Below are 21,780 nucleotides of genomic sequence, written 5' to 3'. Positions count from 1 at the left end.
GCGTGATCTGTCACGCGCGCGCGCACGCGCGTCACTAGAGGCCATGGAAACAGAATGTGGACTAAAGTTTAAAAATATGCAGGAATCAATCATGTTTCTCACTGGAAAATTAAACTGGACACAAGTTGAAAGTCGACCTGTTCGACTCTGATACCCCCTCGACTCGAAAACTATTTCTCAGACACAAACTCTGGATTATGGCTGATCACTGTTAGCTGATTACTTTGCTCAAGAACAACTCTAACAAGAACTACACCTTGAACTACTGAAGAAGTGGCCTCTGGTGGAGCCCCCATGATGAGACACGTGCAGGTAAGAGAACTTTTATTATCACACCAAATGTATTCATTCATCTTCTTAAACACTTAGAAGTGGGTTTCAGTTGACAATGTGCATATGTTCTTGGTACATTGTTGAATTTCCAGATAGACTGGTGATAGCATTTTAGCTAGCCTTTCAGGAAAACTCAGTTCTGGGTGATACTGATGTATGTAAAATGATTTTTAGATTTTCACTGCATGTGCAATATAGAAATCTATAGTTCAAAGTAAAAGTAGTCATCGTGCAGATTGGCTCCTTTCAAAGTGTCATATTACTATGAAAATGTAATATTGAAGTATTGGGGTTTTTTATGGATACAATTTTATTTAGATTTTTCAGTACAAACAAGACAAACAACCACAGTCTTGACGACAGATTAAAACAAAACAATAAAGGCCAAGCCAAAATAGAATAAAACACTCTTTTCCAGTGTAGTAATGTGGGAGGGTGTGTGGATTTCTAATGTTCAAGGTTCAGTTTTTTTAAATCAATTGATGAAAAAGGAATAATCCAACTCAGTGGGTACCTCACTGTGTCCTGGGACATGTCTTGGAGTATGCAAACTGATGGACTGAAGTTAAATCTGACCTTAAATATGTCTGATAGCCAATTGTCTATATTAACCCAGATCTTCTGAATTTTGCTTGCTGTTATGTTTCTCTACTGCCATTATTTCTGTTTTGTCCATATTGATTTTATAACCTGAGACCAATGAATATTCAGAAATAATTAATTAAATAGTTAGTTAGGCACATCATAAGATCATCTGCATACAAATTAAGTTTGTTTACCTATACTGACACCTGTAACTTCTGGATCCTTTCTGATTTTCTCTGCAAATGGTTCCATTGCTAAAGCAAGAAGGAGTGGGGAAAGTGGGCAACCCCGTCTAGTGCCTCTCTCTGATGTAATTTCTCCATATAGTAAATTATTAGTATAAATCCGAGCTGTGGGATATTGATATAATAACTTTATAAAATCTTTGATCTCAGCTGGAAGATTACATTTTTCCAAAACTTGAAATAAAAAAGGTCACTTAAGTCAATCAAATGCTTTGTCGGCATCTACTGCCAACACTGATAAATCTATATTGTGCTTTTCTGCTTGTTGTATTATGCTAAAAAAACGTTCTTGTATTTGTTTGTAGGTGCCTGTTTTTAATAAACCCTGTTTGATTGCTATGTATATGATCTGATAAAACTTTTGCTAATCTATTACATATAAGCTTACTCAATATTCTAATATCACAATTAATCAAACTTATGGGTCTGAAGTCTGAGGGGGATTCTCCAGACTTGCCTGGTTTTAATACAACAGAGATTATGGTTTGATACATAGATCTAGGACTAGGACTATGTTATTTGACATATATATTGTCATTTGAATGAATAGGGGAGCTAGTTTGCTCCAAATATCCAGTATTGGATTATTGCTATCGATGCATTACCATGTAAGCAGAATTTTAATATTGTATTTAGTGTGAAGCCAATTACAATAACTGTTTTAAATCCCTTCAGAGCTCCCAAGGACCAGAAAGTCCACTGACCATCCTCCCTGCTGCCGAGATGGAGCATGTGATGGCCGACATTGAAGACATATTGTCAGGGATGGACTTGGAGGAGATGTCTTCCCTTCTCCAGGGCGCCATTCAAGATTTAGAGGTGCCCCAACCCATCCCTTCACCTCCAGAAACTCCAGCGGCCGTCCTCCCTGCTGCCGAGATGGAGCAGATGATCACCACCATTGACAGTATTTTGTCAGGGATGGAGTGGGAGGAGATTTCTTCTCTTCTCCAGGACGCCATTCAGGAGTTACTGGACAACCAACCCATCCCTTCAGGCGCTTCAAGCCAGGTTCAGGTAAGCTACTAAGCATAGGTTAGGCAAAGATATCATTAGGAGTGGATCAGTTTCTGTATTGATACAGATATTTGTCAATGCTGGATGCTTTGTGGCAAAAGAAGGACTGATTTGGCAGAATGTAATGATGGACAACACATGTGAAGTGTCTGAACACTAAGTGTGGTTGCATGTATGGAGTAAGGGTGTGATGGGTTTATTAAATGTCTCTCTCTCTGTCTCTCTGTCTCTGCAGTTCCTGCCGAATGAGTGGCCCGTGATAGGAGGCCCGTTACCTGCAGCACCAGCCCTCAGTCACCCTGCTGCTGCCCCTCCACACACTGTAGGACCCTGGTTCACCACACACACTCCAAACATCTCCACAGTTTGGTTGAAGCAGACAGCAGGTTTAGTGCTGAAGTTCAATGTCCCCTTAGAAAAATGGCACATTTTAGAATTAGTCAAGGGAAAGTGAGGCAGTGTGCTCTTGAGGCTCAGTTTAATATTTTGTGTGGGCTTAGGGTGTCAGACTGAGACCATGTTCATGTTGAAATTAAACAAAACTGCAGGTCAACAATATTAGTAAAACAGTAAAATGATCCATCCTTCTTTCGGTGTTGAGACAGTCTTGTCATCGTAATAAATAATTTGATACCATCGCAGCTCATCTAACCACATGTTCTATGTGTTTGTGTCAGCAGTATAACAATGTACCAGTGGTGAGGCTCCCTGGAGTCTTCAACTACCACCTGCAGTGTGTGGCAATGATGTAAGTAACACACCAGTGCAAACAAACCCATCAGTGCACACAGCTATAGAGTTTCTGTTTGTGCACACACACGCACACACACACAAACACACACACACACATACACGCAAACTCTTTCTCCTGTCTAATCATGTGTGTATCTGTCTTGTTATGTGTGTAGGAATGGAGAGCCCGTGTACACTCTTCCAGCCGCAGTTTTCCCTCTTCCTTTTTCCCTCCCTGCTGCTCCTCAGCCGAGCACCTCCAACTCAAAGTAAGTTTGCTGTGGACACGTTTGATCAAAATGAACTTTTCTTCTTATTGTAACTTTCTCATGATCAGATTTTTTAAACTGCACTCCATCAGCTGTTGTTTGATTCCAGGTGACTGCTTTTTATCTGTACATTTCTGATAATAAGTGTCTTTTGATGAGTTAAAATGTACAGTGCAGCGCAGACAAGGTTACATTTTACATGTCTTGTATTTTTCTGCTCATCATAATGTTTCCACAGCATTAACCTGAGCTCTCACCCTGTTTTTTTTGCTGTAGCAAGAGAAAGGCTGAAAGTGAGCAGGAGGACGACCGGCCGTACGTTAAAAGGCCGCCAAATGCTTTCATGCTTTACATGAAGGAACACAGGCCCCATGTCGAGGAGGACATTAAGAAGAAGGGAAATGGGGCTGTGAATAGAGTCCTTGGACAGAGAGTAAGTGTGACAGTCAGTGTAACAATCTAAATCATCACATCTTTACAGTGATTGACACCATTAATGAGGAGCTGTGTGCATATTTGTGTCTGCAATCAGTGTGTATTGTGTGTGTGTGTGTGCGTGCTAACGAACAGTGTGTTGTCCGTCTGTCCACAGTGGAGGTCACTGTCAGAGGAGCAGCAGGCCATATACTTCCAACAGGCCGACAGAGAAAGAGAGCTCCACGCCCTGAGATACCCCGGCTGGTCTGTCAGACAAAACTATGTAAGTACACACTGCTCACACACAACTCATACAGCACTAGACACGAGTTATTGCAGACAGTGTTTATTGGCTGATGTCAGATGGAAAATGTTAAGATGTTTTCTGGTATTGTTTAGGGCAAAAAGAGGAAGAAGGAGAGGGGAAAAGCTACTAAAGGTGAGGTATGTCATGTGACATCTGACGAAAGACACTTGATTGTTAACCTACATTAATTTCAAAAACAAGGAAATGTATTTTAAGGTATTTAGTTCAAGTAGTCAACAATTTGGAGCGCCATTGAACATTCACATGAATACAAAGTTCAGGATCATTACAGATGATAAATTGTACATTGTATTACATTTCATATTAATAGCAGAAATCAACCTTACACCCTACACTGACCAATAACACTTAGGTACAATGGTTCCTGGTACAGGATCTTTAAAGGGGCACCATTTTTTTAATCAGGAGAGAAAAATCTTCATTGACTGTTTTTTTGTGTGCCAAAACAAACTTAATAGACAAACTCTTTGTTTTCATGACTGAATAAAGTGATAAACTCACTGACCTTAAAGGACAATACAATTTCAAAAGGTTTTACTTTGTTTATATGTGGTGGACCCTGCCACCTGTCTAGCTTTCTGGGACCTTATTTTCCTCATTCAGTTATGGAAAAGATACATATTCCAGAGTTTGTATTATTACCTCATTAATTTGGTAAATATTAAAATTCTGCTTTTTAAAATTTCTTCTACAAAATTACATAGTGCCCCTGAATTGTGCATCTTTACAAAAGCTGTGACTTGTGAAGTTATAGAAGACTGATCTGTGATTCTGTTTATTGGTGTTGCAGCATCTAAGAGGCCTGGTGTGTCACCAGAGGCATCCACCTCAGGGACAGCTGTTGATGGAGGCCTCGACTTCACAGAGAACTCTGGAGGAGCCAGGCCCCCCTCACAGTCCCAGTCCATCACAGACCACACCAGGAGACAGATGTGATGCAGCTGCCACAGGCACAGACTCCAGTGACCGCGCATGTGAGTGACATGTATTATCTGCCACAGGAGTAAAATGTAAGCCCCGCCTCCTGGCTGCATCTTCTAGAAACAGCAGTCACATCTCTGTCCTCCTCTGCAGGACCCACACAGAGGCCAGACAGGGTGTGGAGCACCACCCAGTGATGGAGCAGCTTGATCCTTCACCAAGTCCATCCAGTGCAGAGTGTCAGCTGCCCTCCTCTCCTCCCTGTAGACTTCTGTTATGTAATGCAGATTAATGTATAGATAGATAAGATTTATAATTATAAACTGATGTATGTATAGATAAGATTGATATACTGATGTTTTTATAAATTGTATGTATAGATGTACTGATTTATGTATAGGTAAGACTGATGCGTTGTTTGTATAAACTGATGTATGTATAGATATTATGTAAGACTGATGTATTGATGTTTGTATAAATTGATGTATGTATAGCTGTATTGATTAATGTATAGATAAGATTGATGATTTGATGTTTGTATAAATTGATGTATGTATAGATTTATTGATTAATGTATAGATAAGATTGATGTATTGATGTTTGTATAAATTGATGTATGTATAGATGTATTGATGTATGTATAGATAAGACTGATGTGTTGATGTTTGTAGAAATTAATGCATGTATAGCTACGACTGACATGTTGATGTTTGTATAAATAGATGTATGTATAGATGTATTGACTTATGTATAGATAAGATTGATGTATTGATGTTTGTATAAATTGATGTATGTATAGATGTATTGACTTATGTATAGATAAGATTGATGTATTGATGTTTGTATAAATTGATGTATGTATAGATGTATTGACTCATTTATAGATAAGATTAATTTATTGATGTTTGTATAAATTGATGTATGCATAGATGTATTGACTTGTGTATAGATAAGATTAAATTATTGATGTTTGTATAAACTGATGTATCTAAAGATAAGATTGATGTATTGATGTTGGTATAAATTGATGTATGTATAGATGTATTGACTTATGTATAGATAAGACTGATGCATGTATAAATTGATGCACTGATTTATGTATAGGTAGATAAGATTGATGTATAGATGTATGGATAGATTGTTTTAGCTTGATGTATAGATTTGCAAATTGATTTATAGATTGTTGTACAGACTGATTGTTGCATTATATGCAATAAGACATTTTTAACCATATTTAATCAGCTCAGTGATTCATTTTCTGCATTACATGATAAATACACAAATAACTTTGTTGCATCACACTGGCTTATTTTTTATTTTTTCAAAATTATCTTATTTTTTCAAAATAGAGTTTTACTCATTCAAAACTACAGAGAACATAAAGCTGCGTTTAACATAATTGCTGTAATTAATAACTTGATACATGAGACAGACAAGAGCCAAAGCTCAGAACACATTAAGTATCAGAAACGACAGCTGGCTTTTAAGCCAATAACTGCAGAGGTTCATCAGTGGGAAAATGTTTCATATACAAGGTAAACAAACCAAACAAAAACACAAAAAAAAAAATTTCAGGGTGCTAGTTCTAGCAAATATGAATAGGGCGTGGTAGCTACAAATCCACAAAAAGCTGTTTGAGGTGTTAGTGCTTCGTCAACACTTGCTGTAGGTCATAAATATGTAATATAACAAAGCAAAATGAACACACTTCTGAAATTTGAGTAAATGGCTCGATGTTAGTAGCACATCCTTAAGAAACCAGCTCAAGTTTAGCGCCAAAGCAAGCCCAGCCATACAGTACGTGGACAGACGCTGTGATCTGTAAAACATTTTCCAATGCTAAAATGCTTGAAATCTATCATAGTGGTCAAGTCATACAGAAATGTAATCGACACTAGATGATGGTGAATCAGATTATTTAGGTCTGTCTCAGGCTAAATACACAGTAGGACTGCTGGCAAAGAAACAAAATGGATAGACGAAGCTCTACAGATATCTGAGACAGTGACCAAACTCAAGTACTTGTGACAAAACAGCTAAATGCTTCAAAATAAGACTTAAATATAGAAAAGAACCAGTGGTAACTGACAGCATTTTAAGCTTAGATAACCAATTAGTTCACTACCTTGTTATGATATATATACACACAGAGGGGAAAAAAAACTTTATATCAAACCTTTATCACCAAGGAAAACCTTAAAGCAAGCAGTAAATATGCTGTTATTTATCATTATTTACAACACAAAAGCTTCTCGAAACAGGTGTAAGCAGTTATTGATGTACGTTGTTAGTTATTGGACCACACAGGGACTCTGTGTGGGTGACAATTTAAACATGCACTGTTTCAGTGCTCCCTCTAAGCCTTAAGAGTGAAATGGGACCACAACACTCAGCAGATAGAAAGACAGACCAGCTCACTTCATTTCACCTCAGTTTCCACATCAGGAATCTCAGATGTATCTGGTAGTTTTGGAGGAGGATTTTTCTCCTGAAATGAATCTTAAAGTCTGAATCTGAATCAGAATGCCATGTTTCAAGCTCAAGATCTTGTGTTGTTTTCCCCATGTGTTTTCCCGAGGGTACTCCTATTCACCGTTAATGTGCTTTCTAGTTAAAACAGATATTTAACACTTAAACCACCTTCGCTGTAGGCCTTTATGTATATACCCTGTAACACCACCTGCAGCAGTTTAAATAGAGCTGCAGATAAATAGAGTTTGGCCAATGCAGATAAGGCTCGGTAGAGTATGGATATATGTGTATGCAGGTGGGTGAAATCTACAACCAAGTAAACTAAAATACTGCCAACCTATTTTTAGTTCCTCCTGTATATTATGTAGAAATACACTTGCTGCTATCACCTGTTCACAGAGCAGCATGTGGATAATGTGGCCAAACTCTGCTTCTCTTGCCTGATCTGTCCTTCTGCCAGTGGTGGCTGCATTAGTAGCAGTGGATATATGCTGTTACAGCATCTAGAAGCAACCCTCTTGTTAAGTATATTAAGATGAAATAACTTGTAGTGTATATTTATGTGTGGCTGCAAGCCTCTAGGTTCATTAGCACTAGCTATAAGCAGGTTAGACTATCAAATCAAAGCATTAGCAGTATTATTGCTGTAGCTAGCTTATTAGTGTTTGCAGCAGCTATCATTTTTAGCACTAACGGTATTGCACTAGTATTAGCAAGCAATATAACAAGCTATGTTAGAGGCTTCTACAAGCTTTTACTGCCTATCAAAAACGCATCATGAGCATATTAGCCTACTCAAAGCTAACGCATGCAGTGATCTGGATCGGCGTGGTCTACGAGCTCTATGGTGGTGGCTGAGGTGTGACAGAGCAGGCATAGAGGGAGCACTGATTGATTCACTGGTGTCACATCAGTATGTCCAGGTCGTCGCTGTGGTCGTCCTCCTCCGTCACCCGTAGTGACAGCACCTCCTCGTTCAGAAACAATCCACTCAGACGCTCCTTGCGGGCCTGTCGCTGCTCTTTCAGCTGACGCTTCCGGAGGGCTTTCTGCTGAAGCTTGCGCTGCTTTGATCGTTTCTAAATGAGGGAGTGGCAAGACAGAAAAACAGAGGTCAGAAATGATATCTAGAAGAGGATCAATTACATCTAATGTCACATGCTCTGTAAGCATCATGTTGCTATGGTGATGGCGGCACCCATGGATGCAGCGGCCCCTCCAGGGATCAATGACGGTGAAAGTTTTGTGTGTCCTACCTATCCCAGACGTTCAGTATTCAAAATGTACAGCCGAGAGACTTTATTAAAGGAGTGATCACCCGGAAATCGCAATTTCTCTCGTTAAATCATGCATATTGGTGTTGGACCTCTGTTGAAACTTGCCTGAAAAGCTGGAGTTTGAAAGTGGCTTATTTTTTTCGCTTTGGCTCTTTTTCCGAACAGGAATAGCGCACAGTAGTGCGCATTCCTAAAGCACGAGATTTTGACTCTGCTCCTGTGGTGACGTTACCACAGGAGGCTACTTGCATATTAAGCATCGGCTCACAGCCGTCCTCAGCCAGAGTGAGCACGCCGAAATCTGCTTATTTCTCTGTCATTTTCAAGCCATACATCGTCACCGCCAGCATTAAAACTCAGGTCTTACATGTAAAACACGAGTGTGAAAAGTAAGACGAAAAAAAAAAGAATTTACCATTCAGAGACATCCTGCTGTAAACGTGTCTCTTCCACCGTCTCTGCCTCTTCACTCTCCCGTTCGGTTTCCGACTCCGGCTCGTACATAAATGCCTGAATTCCGTAAGGTTCGTCATTTAGTGTGTGCGCCATGACAGGGGGCTGTTTATGTTTTGGAGTCTGTGTGCATGCAGGCTCGCCCCCCATTCCGGCTCTGTCCTTCCTGCGGCCAATCAACGCGCCCCTCATTACATATTAATACAATGCACATCCGGACCGGTCAAAACCTCGCGCATAATCTCGCGTGAGAAAGTCGCGGTATGAAAAAGTGTCAGAACAAGCTCTATGTTTGATTTTTTATTTTTTTCTAATAAGTTTTGAGAATTGATCCAAAGCGATCCAAGAGGGACTGGATATGTAAAAAACCAGGTGATGACTCCTTTAAGAATCAGGGAAACACAGGCTGCAAAAACTATGACGAATGGTTGTGATTTGGACACTTTACACCAGCACGGGATCTTATCGGAGCCAGCCAACCGTAGGAGGAGAATGCAGAAGCGGTGTGACAGTAAACAAAAGCGGGGGAAGAGAGCCGGGACCCACGCAAGCTTAAGTCTAACCCCTCCAGACCAGCTGTACCATCGCTCCTACTCTCCAACGTCCCATCACTTGACAACAGGCTGGATGAGCTGCGTCTGTTGAAAGAAACCCACCGAGAGTGGAAAGACTGCTGTGTGTTTGCTTTCACGGAAACATGGCTCCAGGACAATATCCCAGACACGGCCATAGACACCTACGCCAGAATCCTGTACATTGATTTCAGCTCAGCATTCAATACCATCATCCCAGAAACTAATAGAGAAACTCCTCCTACTCGGCCTGAACACCGCCACTTGTCTCTGGATCCAGGACTTTCTGACGGAGAGGCCTCAGTCCGTCCGTGTCGAAAATAACAATTCCAACTCCATCACACTGAGCACTGGATCTCCTCAAGGCTGTGTACTCAGTCCATTGTTGTTTACACTGCTAACACATGACTGTGCATCCAGACACGTGGGGAACCAGATCATCAAGTTCACGGATGACACCACAGTGGTGGGACTCATTCATAGAAATGAGGAGTCAATGTACAGAGAATAAGTTAAACACCTAGAGGGTTGGTGCAGAGAAAATAATCTGGTGCTCAATGTGGATAAAACTAAGGAGATGGTTATCGACTTCCGGATGTCACAGCCAGAGCACGCTCCTCTCAGCATCAGTGGCTGCACAGTGGAGAGAGTGGAGAACATCAAGTTCCTCGGAGTGCAGATCCCGCAGGACCTAAACTTGAATAAAAACACCTCAGGGATCACGAAACGGGCCTAGCAGAGACTGTATCTCCTGAGGAAGCTGAATCAAGCCTCTCTCCCCACCAGCATCCTCTGGACCTTCTACAGTGGTGTGGTGGAGAGTGTTCTGACGTATTGTATCTCGACATGGTACTCCAGCTGCAGTATGTCAGACAAAAAAGCCCTGCAGAGAATAGTGAAAGGAGCTGAGGGTCATCTGAGTTTCCCTCCCCTCTGTCCAAGAACTCTTCCAAAGCTGCTGCAGGAGCAGAGCACTGAACATCAGGGACGCCTCCCACCCTCTCCACACATTCTTTGAACTGCTTTCATCAGGAATACGTCATAAAGGTCGAACTAACAGACTTATCAACAGCTTCCTTCCACAAGCTGTTTAGATTGAAGAACTGCTGATCAGGAGCATGTGCACTACTGCAATTCACGAGCCCTTAGTCATAGTTTTAGTTTTAAATTATTATATTTATATATCGTGTGTTATTCATTGTGTCTTCTGTTATTGATCCTGGAGAAACGTAATCTCATTTTTGTTGTATTACTTGTTGGTACAACAAAATGACAATAAAGCTTTGATTGACTGATGGATTGATTGATTGAAGATGGCGATGGTGAAATCAAATCAAAACAAAAGTACAAAGATAAAAATGCTTGCAGCAGCATCAGGTAACAAAAACTTACGTTACAATGGATGGAAAAGACTGTACCTATTAGAATTATTTCTAGTGTGTAATGTAACAAGAGCTGTATTTGTCCAGCACAATAATAGCATCACAAGAAAAATATGATGCACGTTCATGTTTCTTACTTTAGAGTCTCGTATACGTTCTGCAGCACTGGAGAGGTTGCCGTCACTGTGAGCTCTGCTGATGTTGGCAACGCTGCTTCCACTACAGGCTGATGCTGTACCACCTGAATAAAAGAAAATATATTCAGACTTACAACCAGGAAGACTTTTAAATGACTGGAACTGAGCTGGAAATTGAACTCTACGTTTTCTTATCATTTTCTGTCAGTGTTCAACCTGGACCAGTAGTGGCAGTGGAACTTTTATCAATACTGCTAGCCAGCCATGTTACCTGCGATGGAGTTGGAGGCTGTAGAGCCCGTGGAGGAACTGGCTGAGCTGACCATGCTGCCATTGCTGCTGCTGGCTCCGCTGACACCGCCGGTGCTGGCGCTGCTGTGGCTGCTCCTTTTCCAGCCCTCTCTGGTGCTGCTGGCCCGCTGCCTGGGACTGTGCTCTCTGATGTAGTTACGTACCTGATGACATCACACAGGTCAAAGGAATGTACTTTTCACACGCATAAATCTGTGTTAACTTTAACATTGCCAGGGAGTGACTCTCTTTGTTACACAACAATGACCAACAGCTGAATCAAAAAGGCAATGGAGTATAAATCAGATCCCTGAGAGATGAATATACCTTGTTATTGACTAAATAACAAGTGAAACAGTTAATGTTAGAACCACAACGTAGCTTTAAATAACCACAAAACTTAGTCAGACTTTTATGCTTATTGACAACTATTATTTGATCTTCTCTGTATCATCCTGGCGACAGGCTAATCACACATTAGTATAAGTATGAGTCGTTATGTTCGACAGTAAACTAGCCTTGTTATCTGGTTTGGTATCAGAACCACTACTCACCTGCTTGAGTTTCTCGTCGGTGAGACAGTTGAGCTCTATGATGAACTCGCTGTCGGTGGGAGAGATTTGAGCGCAGGGGTCGATTATCTTGATGATGTCCAGCTGCTCCCTCAGGCCCATCTCTGTACTGACCTTTCGACTCAGGTACTCAATGTACTCCACCTGGAAGTGGAAACAGACACATAGTTTTATGTATTGTTTTTTTTTTTTACCCATTGTCTAGACATACCTACCTACACTGAAGTCTAAAGGTGGATAAGAAGAGTAATAGGTTGTTTTTGAAAGCTAGGGTAATTGAAGATAACCAGCAATGGAGTGGAAATGGCAGACCACTTATATTGCTGCAAAAGAAATGCTCCACTGGCCCCAATCCTGTCCAGCTCAGGACATCCCTTACTACAATAAAGTTAAATACTGCTAAAAGTCCAGCTGAGATCTGATATTTTACCTGTTTTATCTGTTGGAAGGGAACAGTATGTTAATCTGGACTAAGCTCAATGCACTGTTTGACTGGTATAGATAGTTTTATTTTTTTCTGGGAATTGTAAAACTAAATATGAATGATGCAAAACTTGACTTGAGAAGCTCTAGTTTATTTGAAATTTGAGTGAATAACGGTAGAAGTCATTTAAAATGTGGACATTTTTACTGTTTCTGAACTGGTGGAAAATAGAACAAACAATTTATGGTATGTTTGCAACCCCATCATCTCACAGTTCAACAGAAATCATGTATTTTGCTGAAAATTCGGTCTTAATAAAATGACTGAACTGAAAATCTAGACTGATGGAAATTATTCACAATGGTTCACCCAACATTCATGAGCAGGTGTACAGACGGGAAAAATAACTTGCCTCATAAGATGTTAGCTTATAAATAAAATGCCATTATGTAGCTGACCCCCAATTTTGAATTTGCAATAAGGTGGCTTTTTATTTTCCCTTATGCTGGTTAGTTTTGAAAAACATTAGTGTCACCAAAATTAATGAAGAATCCTGATCTCTGTTTTGACACCTCAGCTCCAACAAAATGAAGATTACATAGAAACATATTCATTTGAAATGTAAGCCATGCCACAATCTACTTGTTGCCAGCCCTGACAGACCTAAACAAAATACACACACCAGGAGCTGAGTCAGCAAGCTTGTCAGTTTCACTGCTGGTGATTCTGAGAGCACAGAGAGGTTTCTCCTTTAAAACCCTGTAAAACAGAAAGGTGTGTTGGCCGTTTACTTGTTCATCGTTGGTCATGGCACTCCATGGTAACTCATCAAGGTTGCGATGAGGGTGGGGCTTTGGCTTCCTCTTGGAAAACAGACAGGGTGAACTTGGCACACTCGGGATAATGTCAGAAAGGACATCGCTGCCGCTGGCAATGTCACTTCCTGGCAGCTGGTGGGACAGCAGTGAGACAGACGAACAATTAGAAGTATAAGAAGAAATTATTTGGAAAAGACAAAGACACGTTCTATTCACTATAACATCCACATCCTCTGTGTTTGATGGAAGCGAAAGTTAGAAATCCAGCCGGCCAACAACCAACCTGCCACTCAAACTCGCTGTCGGACCAGTCCCAGTAGGTGCTGATGGAGGAGGAGACATCACTGCAAACACTACCCTCTGGAAACAGGTCCAGAGACGTTAGTTCCTGGTCATCCAGAAGGGAGTAACAGTCGTCCTGATCGCCCACAGACACAGAGGAGAAGAGTTCCTCGCTGCACTCTGAGCTGGCAACACTGGTGCCACAGGAAGTAAGGTTCCACCTACGAAGGACAATGAACCGTCAAAGTACATTCTATGAGTCATTTCTGGATATTGCTCAGATCATTTTCCTGAGGTTGTGTGCACACAAGATGATGATGTATAATTTAACTATGGCAATGTATTTCTCTGTGAAAAACACTCTGAATGACAACTAAGTACATCTGAACAAGGTAATACAAAAATATAGATGCAAAAGATATTGAGGAGAATGTTTTATAGAGAATGAACTGCTACTCTTTTGAATTTTCTAATGGCAGTAAAATGAAAGTGTCAAGCCACAATATAATCATTGTGCATACCTTCAGGCTGTAATTGGTAACTTTATAAACACCTTTGACCATTTTATACAGACAGGAGACATGATGGAGATGTTGGTGTATGTTGAATCCTGTTGTTTTCTAATCTATTTGAAAAAATGTATGTTTCTACTGGCCTTCGGTGTAGGTTTGGATGTGAGACAATGCAAACTCGGCGAATCAATAGTAGTGCACTGACACAGTTGTTGGCATACTTTACTGGCACTGGCAACAAGGACATGAGCAACTTGACAAGCACATTAACATTTGCCAATAACTATGTGGTGAATGATACAATGACACATCCTGGATGCTCCAGCCAGGACAACCTCGACAGTAAGAGTACTCTTTTTGACAAAAAACTTTTGAAAACAAATTCTGAAGGTCAGTTTACTTCACTGGCAGGTGAGCTACACATGTAAACAAACACACACACTCTCTCTCTACTTGCCTGTTACTGTGGAAGCGGTGCAGAGGATCTGTTCTGTGACAAGATGAGAGCTGACACCCAAAGTCACTGACGTCCAGGGTTCCCACATCGCTGAGGTTGGCTCTTTGGGAGAGGAGAGGGAACGGCTCCTCTGGGGCCAAGAACTTCTCATACAGAGATTCAGACATGGCCGGATGTACCTGACACAGAAACAGAGGCAAACGCAGCAGGTCAACTTTCAGCACAAATACAGTCTCACCACCACCAACCACCAAATTTAAAAAAAACTGCTAATGTTTTTCAACAGCTAATGCACCCATGGTACATGGATGGGACAATAATTGATTTTATTGTGGATACTGATAGAAACACTCACAATAAGTTGATTACTGTGAATGTTCGTAATCAAGATAACTGAATATATTCACATGACATACAGTCCTATGTTGGTATCCTGACTTATTTTGAAGTACCTAAGCCTGTCACTATGACTGAACACATGGCTTGCACACTGGATTCCCCACTAAAACACTTCAAACATGATATGTGTAAATACAACAGATTCCAAACTAAAGAGCGAAGAAAGATGCGGTTACCACTGTTCCTTTATTTGTGTAAGAGGATCACTAGATGATCACTTAGAATTTAGATTAATTTGAACTTCTACACAACTAAGGCTTGCTGTACTCAACAACAATACATCAACACTATGCTCAAAATCAAGATAAAGTCACATCCCACATTGTTTTATTACCTTAAAAGTAAAGTTTGGAAAGCAATTACAGTTAATGATAGAAGTTGTGTTTATTATAAGGAAGGATAAGTCTGGGGACATTTAACAACAGGGAAATGTGTGGATAAAAGGGGCACTATGTCGTGATGGAGAAGAAATTACAAATCAGAATTTTAATATTTACAATATCAATGAGGTAATATTAAAAAATCAGGAATATTTATATTTTCCATAACTGAATACACAAGCTGTTTCTAAGAGGAAAAAAGGTCAGAACACTGTTTGAAGCTAGAGAGGTGGCAGGGTAATGTGTGTGCCTTGTGTTCTGTGTGTCAGTTTCTGGTTTAAATTTCGCATTCGACCTTAATATACTCCTTAAATGTTATTCATATCAAACTTTAATACACAGATATTGTGAGGGAAAAGGCTGAGTTGACGTTTGATAATTCAGAGACATTTGTCTCAATTTGAACCTCCAACACCTGGTCTTCATTGGACAAATTATGATTGTAGGTATTTTTACTCATAGCAGCAAATAAAGACAGTTTGGGGAAAAGGATACGACAAAATGTTTCGCATACAGTCACTGACCAAAGCAAAACTTTAACTGATAATTACAAATACTAGCAAGCAGTAACGTCCGTGATTTGGTTAATCAGGTTTTAAGGATTTGCTGAAAACATCAGTGACGGTGGTGGGCAAAGGTGTTGAGGCTGCCTAACGTTACTGATCACATCTTCACCGTTTCTTCGTTTCTTTACCTCATACGAACGTTTAAGAACGTGGTCATGTTAAATGTTGACACCAGATGTATTTCACTCCGGTATTTGTTGTTTTTCTTGGCAACGGACTGAAATGTTACACTGTAAAAGATACAGTCGTTCACAGAAAGGCATTACAAAGACAAATCAGAATTTTAAAAGGGTGTCTACAAAAATGTAGCTGAATTAGTTTTGGTAAACTTTACATAACACGTTACGTTCTTTGGTAAATGCGAACACCGGAATCACAACACAAGCATGCTAACGCGGTTAGCTGGTTGCTAATGCTACGAATGTCCACGTAGCGTTTACAAAGCCACAAAATGGCACCTAACTATTCTTTCTCCTCCACTAACGGCTCTGGGTGGTTTAAGGGCATGGTAAAGTTGATACTAAGAGGCTATCTACTTTAAAACACCAACCTTTTGTCGTTCAAAGAATGATCATTTCTGCCACCTCCATTTGCAAATCCTTTCTTTTCCAGCGATGATCTAACTAAGCTGTCAACGCGAGACTGTCGGCAGCGAGGCCTTGTCACGTGACGTGAAGGCGGAAGTGTCACATAAACAGAAAACTAGCATAAAAGCACGAACGCCTCTGTTTAAGTTTGTCTTATAGCTGTCTTTTATCCGCACATACAAGCATATACGTGCATTGTGAATCATGTCTACAAGCCATGCAAAGGACTCCAGCTTTTTGGGAGGCAGGATACCACCGGAAATCGAGTCAATGTCGAAAAACCTGAAGGATGTGGACCAAGAGATGTTCAGAAAAATACTGAAAGGTAAATGCTACTTAGTTAAGATGTAGCTGTTGTTGTCTCTCTAAACAGCTGTCAGTCTTTCCAGACTTGTTTCTCTGTCGGTAATAACATCTCTATCTAAATGTTTATTCACAATTTAGTTGCTTATTGAATAATAGTATTTAATGTAGATTTTGATATAAAGTAGTGTAAACACAGCTAAAATCTGCAGGAGAAATGCCCTGTGTCCCTGCTCTGATAAGATCCGAGAAGACAAGGTGGTGATTATTTGATCCATTAATCGAAAATAGTTGAAAAGCAGATAAAGTGTCAAAAAATGTCTCATTTTAAGTAAGTAAAAAAGGAAGTCAGAAAATAAAACAACCTGTAATCAGAGAATGTTGACTCAGACCGACTAATCGATAATCAGAATAGTTTAACTATGAATGTAATAGTTGACAAATAATTAATTGCTGTTGCTCTCCGATCACTTCTAGTTGAAGTCATTATAGAAGTTGATTAAATGTGGATGTGATTGATTGTGTGTGCAGCGGTGGTCAGTGCCATGGAGGGGAAGGACTGCAGGGAGGTGATGAAGTCGATAGCAGAGAGCAGTACCATCCCTCAAGAGAGGCTCAGTTACATCGTGGCTGGGATGTACAGAGTTCTGTCTGAGGCCATCCGCATCCCCACGCTAAAACAGGAGGTAAAATGGTGCTAAACACTGGAACATATATGTTGGAAAATATATGGATAAAAGACTAAATCAGTCTGTGTCAGTGACTTGCACATATTGTGACATGTCATGGCAGGAAGAGCACAGCTACGTTTGATTCAGCCTCAGGGGGCCCTGGTATTGTGCTTACGCACACACTATCATGGCTTACCAATACACTTAAATAGAACAAAGTGGCTATTAATTTTCGTTTTTTTGCTATTACAATACATGAACTTTTAGCAAGGATGGAGGGTTCAGCCTGGAAAACTGGCAAAGTTAAATAAATTCAAAAATGTTACTCTGCTCACCCAAAAGAAAAAAATTGCACAGGTGTAAATAATTAAATGATGGCTGACTTTTCTTTAGCTGTGTAATTTACACACCATGTAATGTCTTAAAAAGTCTCACAACGGATTCAAAAAAGTGCATTAAGCTATATTGTATACCTTCAGATCTAACTTATATTGTGAAGGATAGGATAGGATAGGATAGGAGTTTATTTATTTAAAACAGGGACAATGCACAAAAGAACATTAATCTCATAAAACAAGAAAAAATGTATTGAGCCAGGTTATAGCAATTTTGCTAGTTTCCGCCTGTATTCCCTGGGCAGGTAAGAACAGATGAAAGAACAACAGTATTAAAATCGTTGAGATATGACAGAATAAAAAATGATGTGATGGCCATAGTATTTTAAAAGTAGACAAAACAAACTAACAGAAACAGGGAACGAGAGCACCAGGTCATGAAAATGCATGAATACACAACTACTAACAACTGTTGGTATGCAGTATGGGATCGATCCGGTGCTAAAATGTCTGCTATGAAAAATGTTCATAAAGCCCCCACAGGTGTTTTCAATAACTTTGCGTGATTAAGTACCAACCTCAGAAACACACACCTGTGTTTGTATTCAGAGCAACAAATGCTAAAAAAAAATACTCTTTGTTTGTGTCCCTGTTAAGGCCTTCAAAGAAGATCTCAGGGAACTGAGGTAAGCTTCATCCTTTTTATCTCATCCTCACTGTGTTGATGCATTATCACTTATACACAACACAATTTCAACCTCTAATGCTGAGTTTGTTGTTTCTGCTGTGTTTGTCAATCAGGGTACCTGAAGACTTTATCACAGATTTCTCCAGTGTTGTATTTGGAAGTCGGTATGTTAAAATTTCATCCTCTAAATTTAGACACATTTAGACACATTGTGCATTTAGTCTCTGTTTTTGTGTGTTCTCCTGAGGGACAGGAGTTCTAATTACCATGAGTAAATAGTGAGGAAAACATGCTTATTACATATTGTAACCTACATTTGATAATGTTTTCATATCATCTATTTAGAAGCTGGTCATGGAAACATTATCACTGGTGTGTCCTGCCTCTCTTTTTTTTTACGTGCAGGCGTGCAGCTCTAGAGGCAGCGACTTCCCAAAGGGATCCACACCTCCCGTCAGTAGAGGACTTTAAATGGAGGGTGGATGTGGCAATTTCTACAAGGTAATGAAGAAATGTCTTTGTTTTTTAACCTGTAACCAGTTCATTTAAGTTTTTTCTGTTGGTTGTTTAGCATTGGGTCTGTCCTTCCAGGAAAAATCTCTCTCAGGGAATGTGAGACTAAGCAGTAATGGTCTAAATCCCAAAGAAAATATGTGACACATTTCTTTATAAAATGTAATTTCCAACTATTTGTAATGAGGTCCAAGTCATTGTGTGTCTCTTCTGTCTCCACAGCTCTTTAGCGAGGTCCCTGCAGCCTTCTGTTCTGATGCAGATGAAACTGTCAGATGGGAGCTTTCACCGTTTTGAGGTACTTTAACCCTAACCCCCAAATCAACTTTTTCATCCTCAATAATGCAATCAGTCTTGAATGATTCAGAAAACTCAAGACACAAAGAGTGAGCAGACAAAGTGAGAAACTCAACAGCAAAATCATCCAAATCTTCAACAAGTCAGTACGATGCTTTACTCAACAGGGGGCGCCATACTCCATACCTGCACTGTGTTCTCAGGATGCTTTCAAAGTAGACAATGGAGTGGAGGCAGAAGCAGGAAGAGGACCTCCACTTTGGCTGTTTATGTACCTAGTGCTGCAGCAGTTATGTAATCAGATTACAGCTGAATTAGATTAGAAGTGGCAACAACATCCGATGGGCAGATTCTATTAATGGACGCACCTTATCTCCACCTGATATGTGCCTTTCAGGATTTCTTCCGGAGTATCACTAAAGATAATCTGCTGCTGCTATCACCGTAAACAAACAAACAAACAGAAGAGCTGGCTGCTTGAGCCTTAAACGGAAATGAGCGTAGCTTTAAATAGAATCCCCTACTTGTGTGTTTGAGTGGGGGACAGTTGATTCGGGAGAAGGCCATCATTTACTTGTTTGGAGGTGAGAGGTCATACTCAGCAGGCATACATCACTGAATGTGAATGTCTCTCAGGATTCTCAAAAAAGTTTGCAGTGACTATTTTCGACCAAAAAGACAGTTGTAGGAAAAATAATTCATTGAAAGAAAGTTGAAAATTACCACACACACATTTTCTGGCAGAACACGGTGCTGACAGTGAGCAGGAACGTGAATTTACATTTTTTCCACGCTTTTAACAGTGATATCTCAGCCTCTACTTACAAATATCTAAGTAATGGCCACCACCTTATTGCTGTCATGGCAACATGGTAATATCTTGCTGTAGCCACATTTTAGCCCCACCTTTGCCGTTCAGTCGTCTTCATGCTAGACACATTGTGGTGCTGCATTGTCAGTAACTTGTTGTGTTCTTCTTCAGGTGCCTGTGTCTAAGTTCCAGGATCTCCGGTACAACGTGGCTCTGATCCTGAAAGAGATGAACGATTTGGAGAAGAGGAGCATCCTCCAAATCCAGGATTGATCCACTGCGTGGCTCATTTTAATACTTTCAATTATGATAGAATGAATGATGCTGATAATCTGCTTGTCATGATGTTGTAATATCAAGATGTTGGCATCCAACATACTTGGCTGTTTTGACAGAGTGCAAAATGATAAGAATAGTTACCTAATGACCACACAGAAGACAAAAAGACTCAAGACTGTCACAGTCTGTATTTTAAAAACAAATCTATAGAATCGAACCGTTTCACTCTTTCTGTTGCTGTGTTATAAACTGTACATATTAGTATTATTCATTTAAGTGGTTGTTTTGAGACAGCTGTGAGGCCTCCGCTGTGCCAAAATATAAATCCAGTCAAGTGAGCACCAAGTTTCTGAATAAGTGGCCACTCTAACGGGTGTCATGTGATCTGGTGAGTTTGAACATTTTGTTCACATGCTTCTGAAACACGAGGATGTGCGAGTCAAAGAATAAACTAGGTTGTTTTTTTTTCTACGCATATGTTTATACATGTAACTCAAACCAGTGACAATACAAAAGATTCACTCAACTTTTGGGATGTAGCACTACTGTATAACAGGTAAAGTATAGATTTTTGATGTGTTTTCTATAATGACATCAAGAATGTTTACCTCTTGAACCACATTCCCTAATAAAATCTGCAAAGAACGGCTGATTTGATCAGATAAGTGTCAGAGAGCTCATAACTCATAAAGGGCTTTTTTTAAAGGTGTAATGCTTCTTAACAATACAGCACTACTATAAACACGCTATAAAAATGAGTCCAAACATTGACAGCAGCCTCAACAGAAGTGATAGCTGACAAAAACTATAATACACTATGAAGTTGTTTTAAAAGGTCTTGATTAACAAAATAGGTTTGTGTAAGTAATGAACTGGAACTGAATATACATATTGATCAGTGTTATATGGAAGTCGTATCCGAGGGTTAAAGAAAAAATAATATAAAAACTCAGTCTCATTATCAGTCATAGACTTAAACTCACTTTTTACCTCATTTATGGCTTCCTTACTCATGATTTGAACTTTCTTATTGATTCATTTTGACTTACCATTGTATGATTATGACTTACTGACACTGTTTTCAGCAGGAAACTGGCAGAAATGTGCTTCCATAGTTTTATGATTGAACCAACAACTGTTTAATCTTTGATTCAATCACATGTTCTCTCTGGAGGAACTGCTCTGCAATCACCACATTTCCCCATTCAACATATTAAATCTCAATTAATATAGTTTAAACATGTTGTTTCTTAACTTGTGGGATTGCTTTAAAATAAAGCTGGAAAACTGCATCACCTTCCAAGTAGCATGACACTAGGAATGACTGTCAGTCTATCCACCGATTTCATCAAGACTGTAATATCTCAACTACAGTTGGATGGATTCATATGAAATTGTGCGCAGACATTCATGATGCCAAGAGGATGAATTCTGATTTTAGCGTTCCCCCGACTT

At 39.9% G+C, this 21,780-nt stretch overlaps 3 protein-coding genes across 5 annotated transcripts; 2 read left to right on the top strand and 1 right to left on the bottom strand.

The window, feature by feature from the left end:
- The first annotated feature begins 66 nt into the window (after positions 1-66).
- Positions 67-6,080, top strand: LOC115569252 (transcription factor 7-like 1). 2 transcript variants are annotated; one of them, XM_030397258.1, is made up of 10 exons: positions 67-312; positions 1,839-2,180; positions 2,416-2,502; positions 2,861-2,928; positions 3,089-3,181; positions 3,458-3,614; positions 3,774-3,881; positions 3,998-4,037; positions 4,717-4,900; positions 5,001-6,080. In XM_030397258.1, exons 1-9 carry the CDS (start codon positions 295-297, stop codon positions 4,860-4,862), a joined length of 1,059 nt encoding a protein of 352 aa, XP_030253118.1. In that variant the 5' UTR covers positions 67-294; the 3' UTR covers positions 4,863-4,900; positions 5,001-6,080. The 2 variants fall into 2 exon arrangements, with proteins under 2 accessions (XP_030253118.1, XP_030253117.1); XM_030397257.1 differs by having other exon boundaries at positions 3,998-4,042.
- A 58-nt stretch (positions 6,081-6,138) lies between these two features.
- On the bottom strand, positions 6,139-16,534 carry fam199x (family with sequence similarity 199, X-linked). The gene is made up of 8 exons (XM_030397256.1): positions 16,392-16,534; positions 14,497-14,675; positions 13,529-13,748; positions 13,219-13,377; positions 11,986-12,147; positions 11,412-11,595; positions 11,141-11,244; positions 6,139-8,398 (listed from the first exon to the last, which is right to left on the bottom strand). Exons 2-8 carry the CDS (start codon positions 14,661-14,663, stop codon positions 8,225-8,227), a joined length of 1,170 nt encoding a protein of 389 aa, XP_030253116.1. The 5' UTR covers positions 14,664-14,675; positions 16,392-16,534; the 3' UTR covers positions 6,139-8,224.
- Positions 16,503-20,985, top strand: commd5 (COMM domain containing 5). 2 transcript variants are annotated; one of them, XR_003981525.1, is made up of 8 exons: positions 16,503-16,753; positions 17,263-17,417; positions 18,395-18,423; positions 18,539-18,589; positions 18,831-18,926; positions 19,161-19,236; positions 20,218-20,558; positions 20,598-20,985. XR_003981525.1 is itself a non-coding variant. In XM_030397259.1 (7 exons), exons 1-7 carry the CDS (start codon positions 16,633-16,635, stop codon positions 20,317-20,319), a joined length of 630 nt encoding a protein of 209 aa, XP_030253119.1. In that variant the 5' UTR covers positions 16,503-16,632; the 3' UTR covers positions 20,320-20,985. The 2 variants fall into 2 exon arrangements, 1 of the variants encoding a protein (XP_030253119.1); XM_030397259.1 differs by having other exon boundaries at positions 20,218-20,985.
- The last annotated feature ends 795 nt before the right edge of the window (positions 20,986-21,780 follow it).

Source organism: Sparus aurata, chromosome 18, assembly GCF_900880675.1.
Source record: "Sparus aurata chromosome 18, fSpaAur1.1, whole genome shotgun sequence".
Classification (NCBI taxonomy): domain Eukaryota; kingdom Metazoa; phylum Chordata; class Actinopteri; order Spariformes; family Sparidae; genus Sparus; species Sparus aurata.
Note: the sequence above shows the minus strand (reverse complement) of the source record. Positions and strands in the feature narration are given on the sequence as shown.

Excerpts from the sequence above, each read along its gene's own strand:
- LOC115569252 (XM_030397257.1), top strand. Across the intron at positions 2,503-2,860 it reads CTGCTGCCCCTCCACACACT|TATAACAATGTACCAGTGGT; the intron begins GTAGGACCCTGG and ends TTGTGTCAGCAG. Across the intron at positions 3,882-3,997 it reads GGTCTGTCAGACAAAACTAT|GGCAAAAAGAGGAAGAAGGA; the intron begins GTAAGTACACAC and ends GGTATTGTTTAG.
- fam199x (XM_030397256.1), bottom strand. The coding sequence starts at position 14,663 with ATGTCTGAATCTCTGTATGAGAAGTTCTTGGCCCCAGAGGAGCCGTTC. Across the intron at positions 13,378-13,528 it reads ACAGCGAGTTTGAGTGGCAG|CTGCCAGGAAGTGACATTGC; the intron begins GTTGGTTGTTGG and ends CTGTCCCACCAG. Across the intron at positions 8,399-11,140 it reads AACGTATACGAGACTCTAAA|AAACGATCAAAGCAGCGCAA; the intron begins GTAAGAAACATG and ends TCCCTCATTTAG.
- commd5 (XM_030397259.1), top strand. The coding sequence starts at position 16,633 with ATGTCTACAAGCCATGCAAAGGACTCCAGCTTTTTGGGAGGCAGGATA. Across the intron at positions 16,754-17,262 it reads GTTCAGAAAAATACTGAAAG|CGGTGGTCAGTGCCATGGAG; the intron begins GTAAATGCTACT and ends TTGTGTGTGCAG. Across the intron at positions 18,927-19,160 it reads GATGTGGCAATTTCTACAAG|CTCTTTAGCGAGGTCCCTGC; the intron begins GTAATGAAGAAA and ends CTGTCTCCACAG.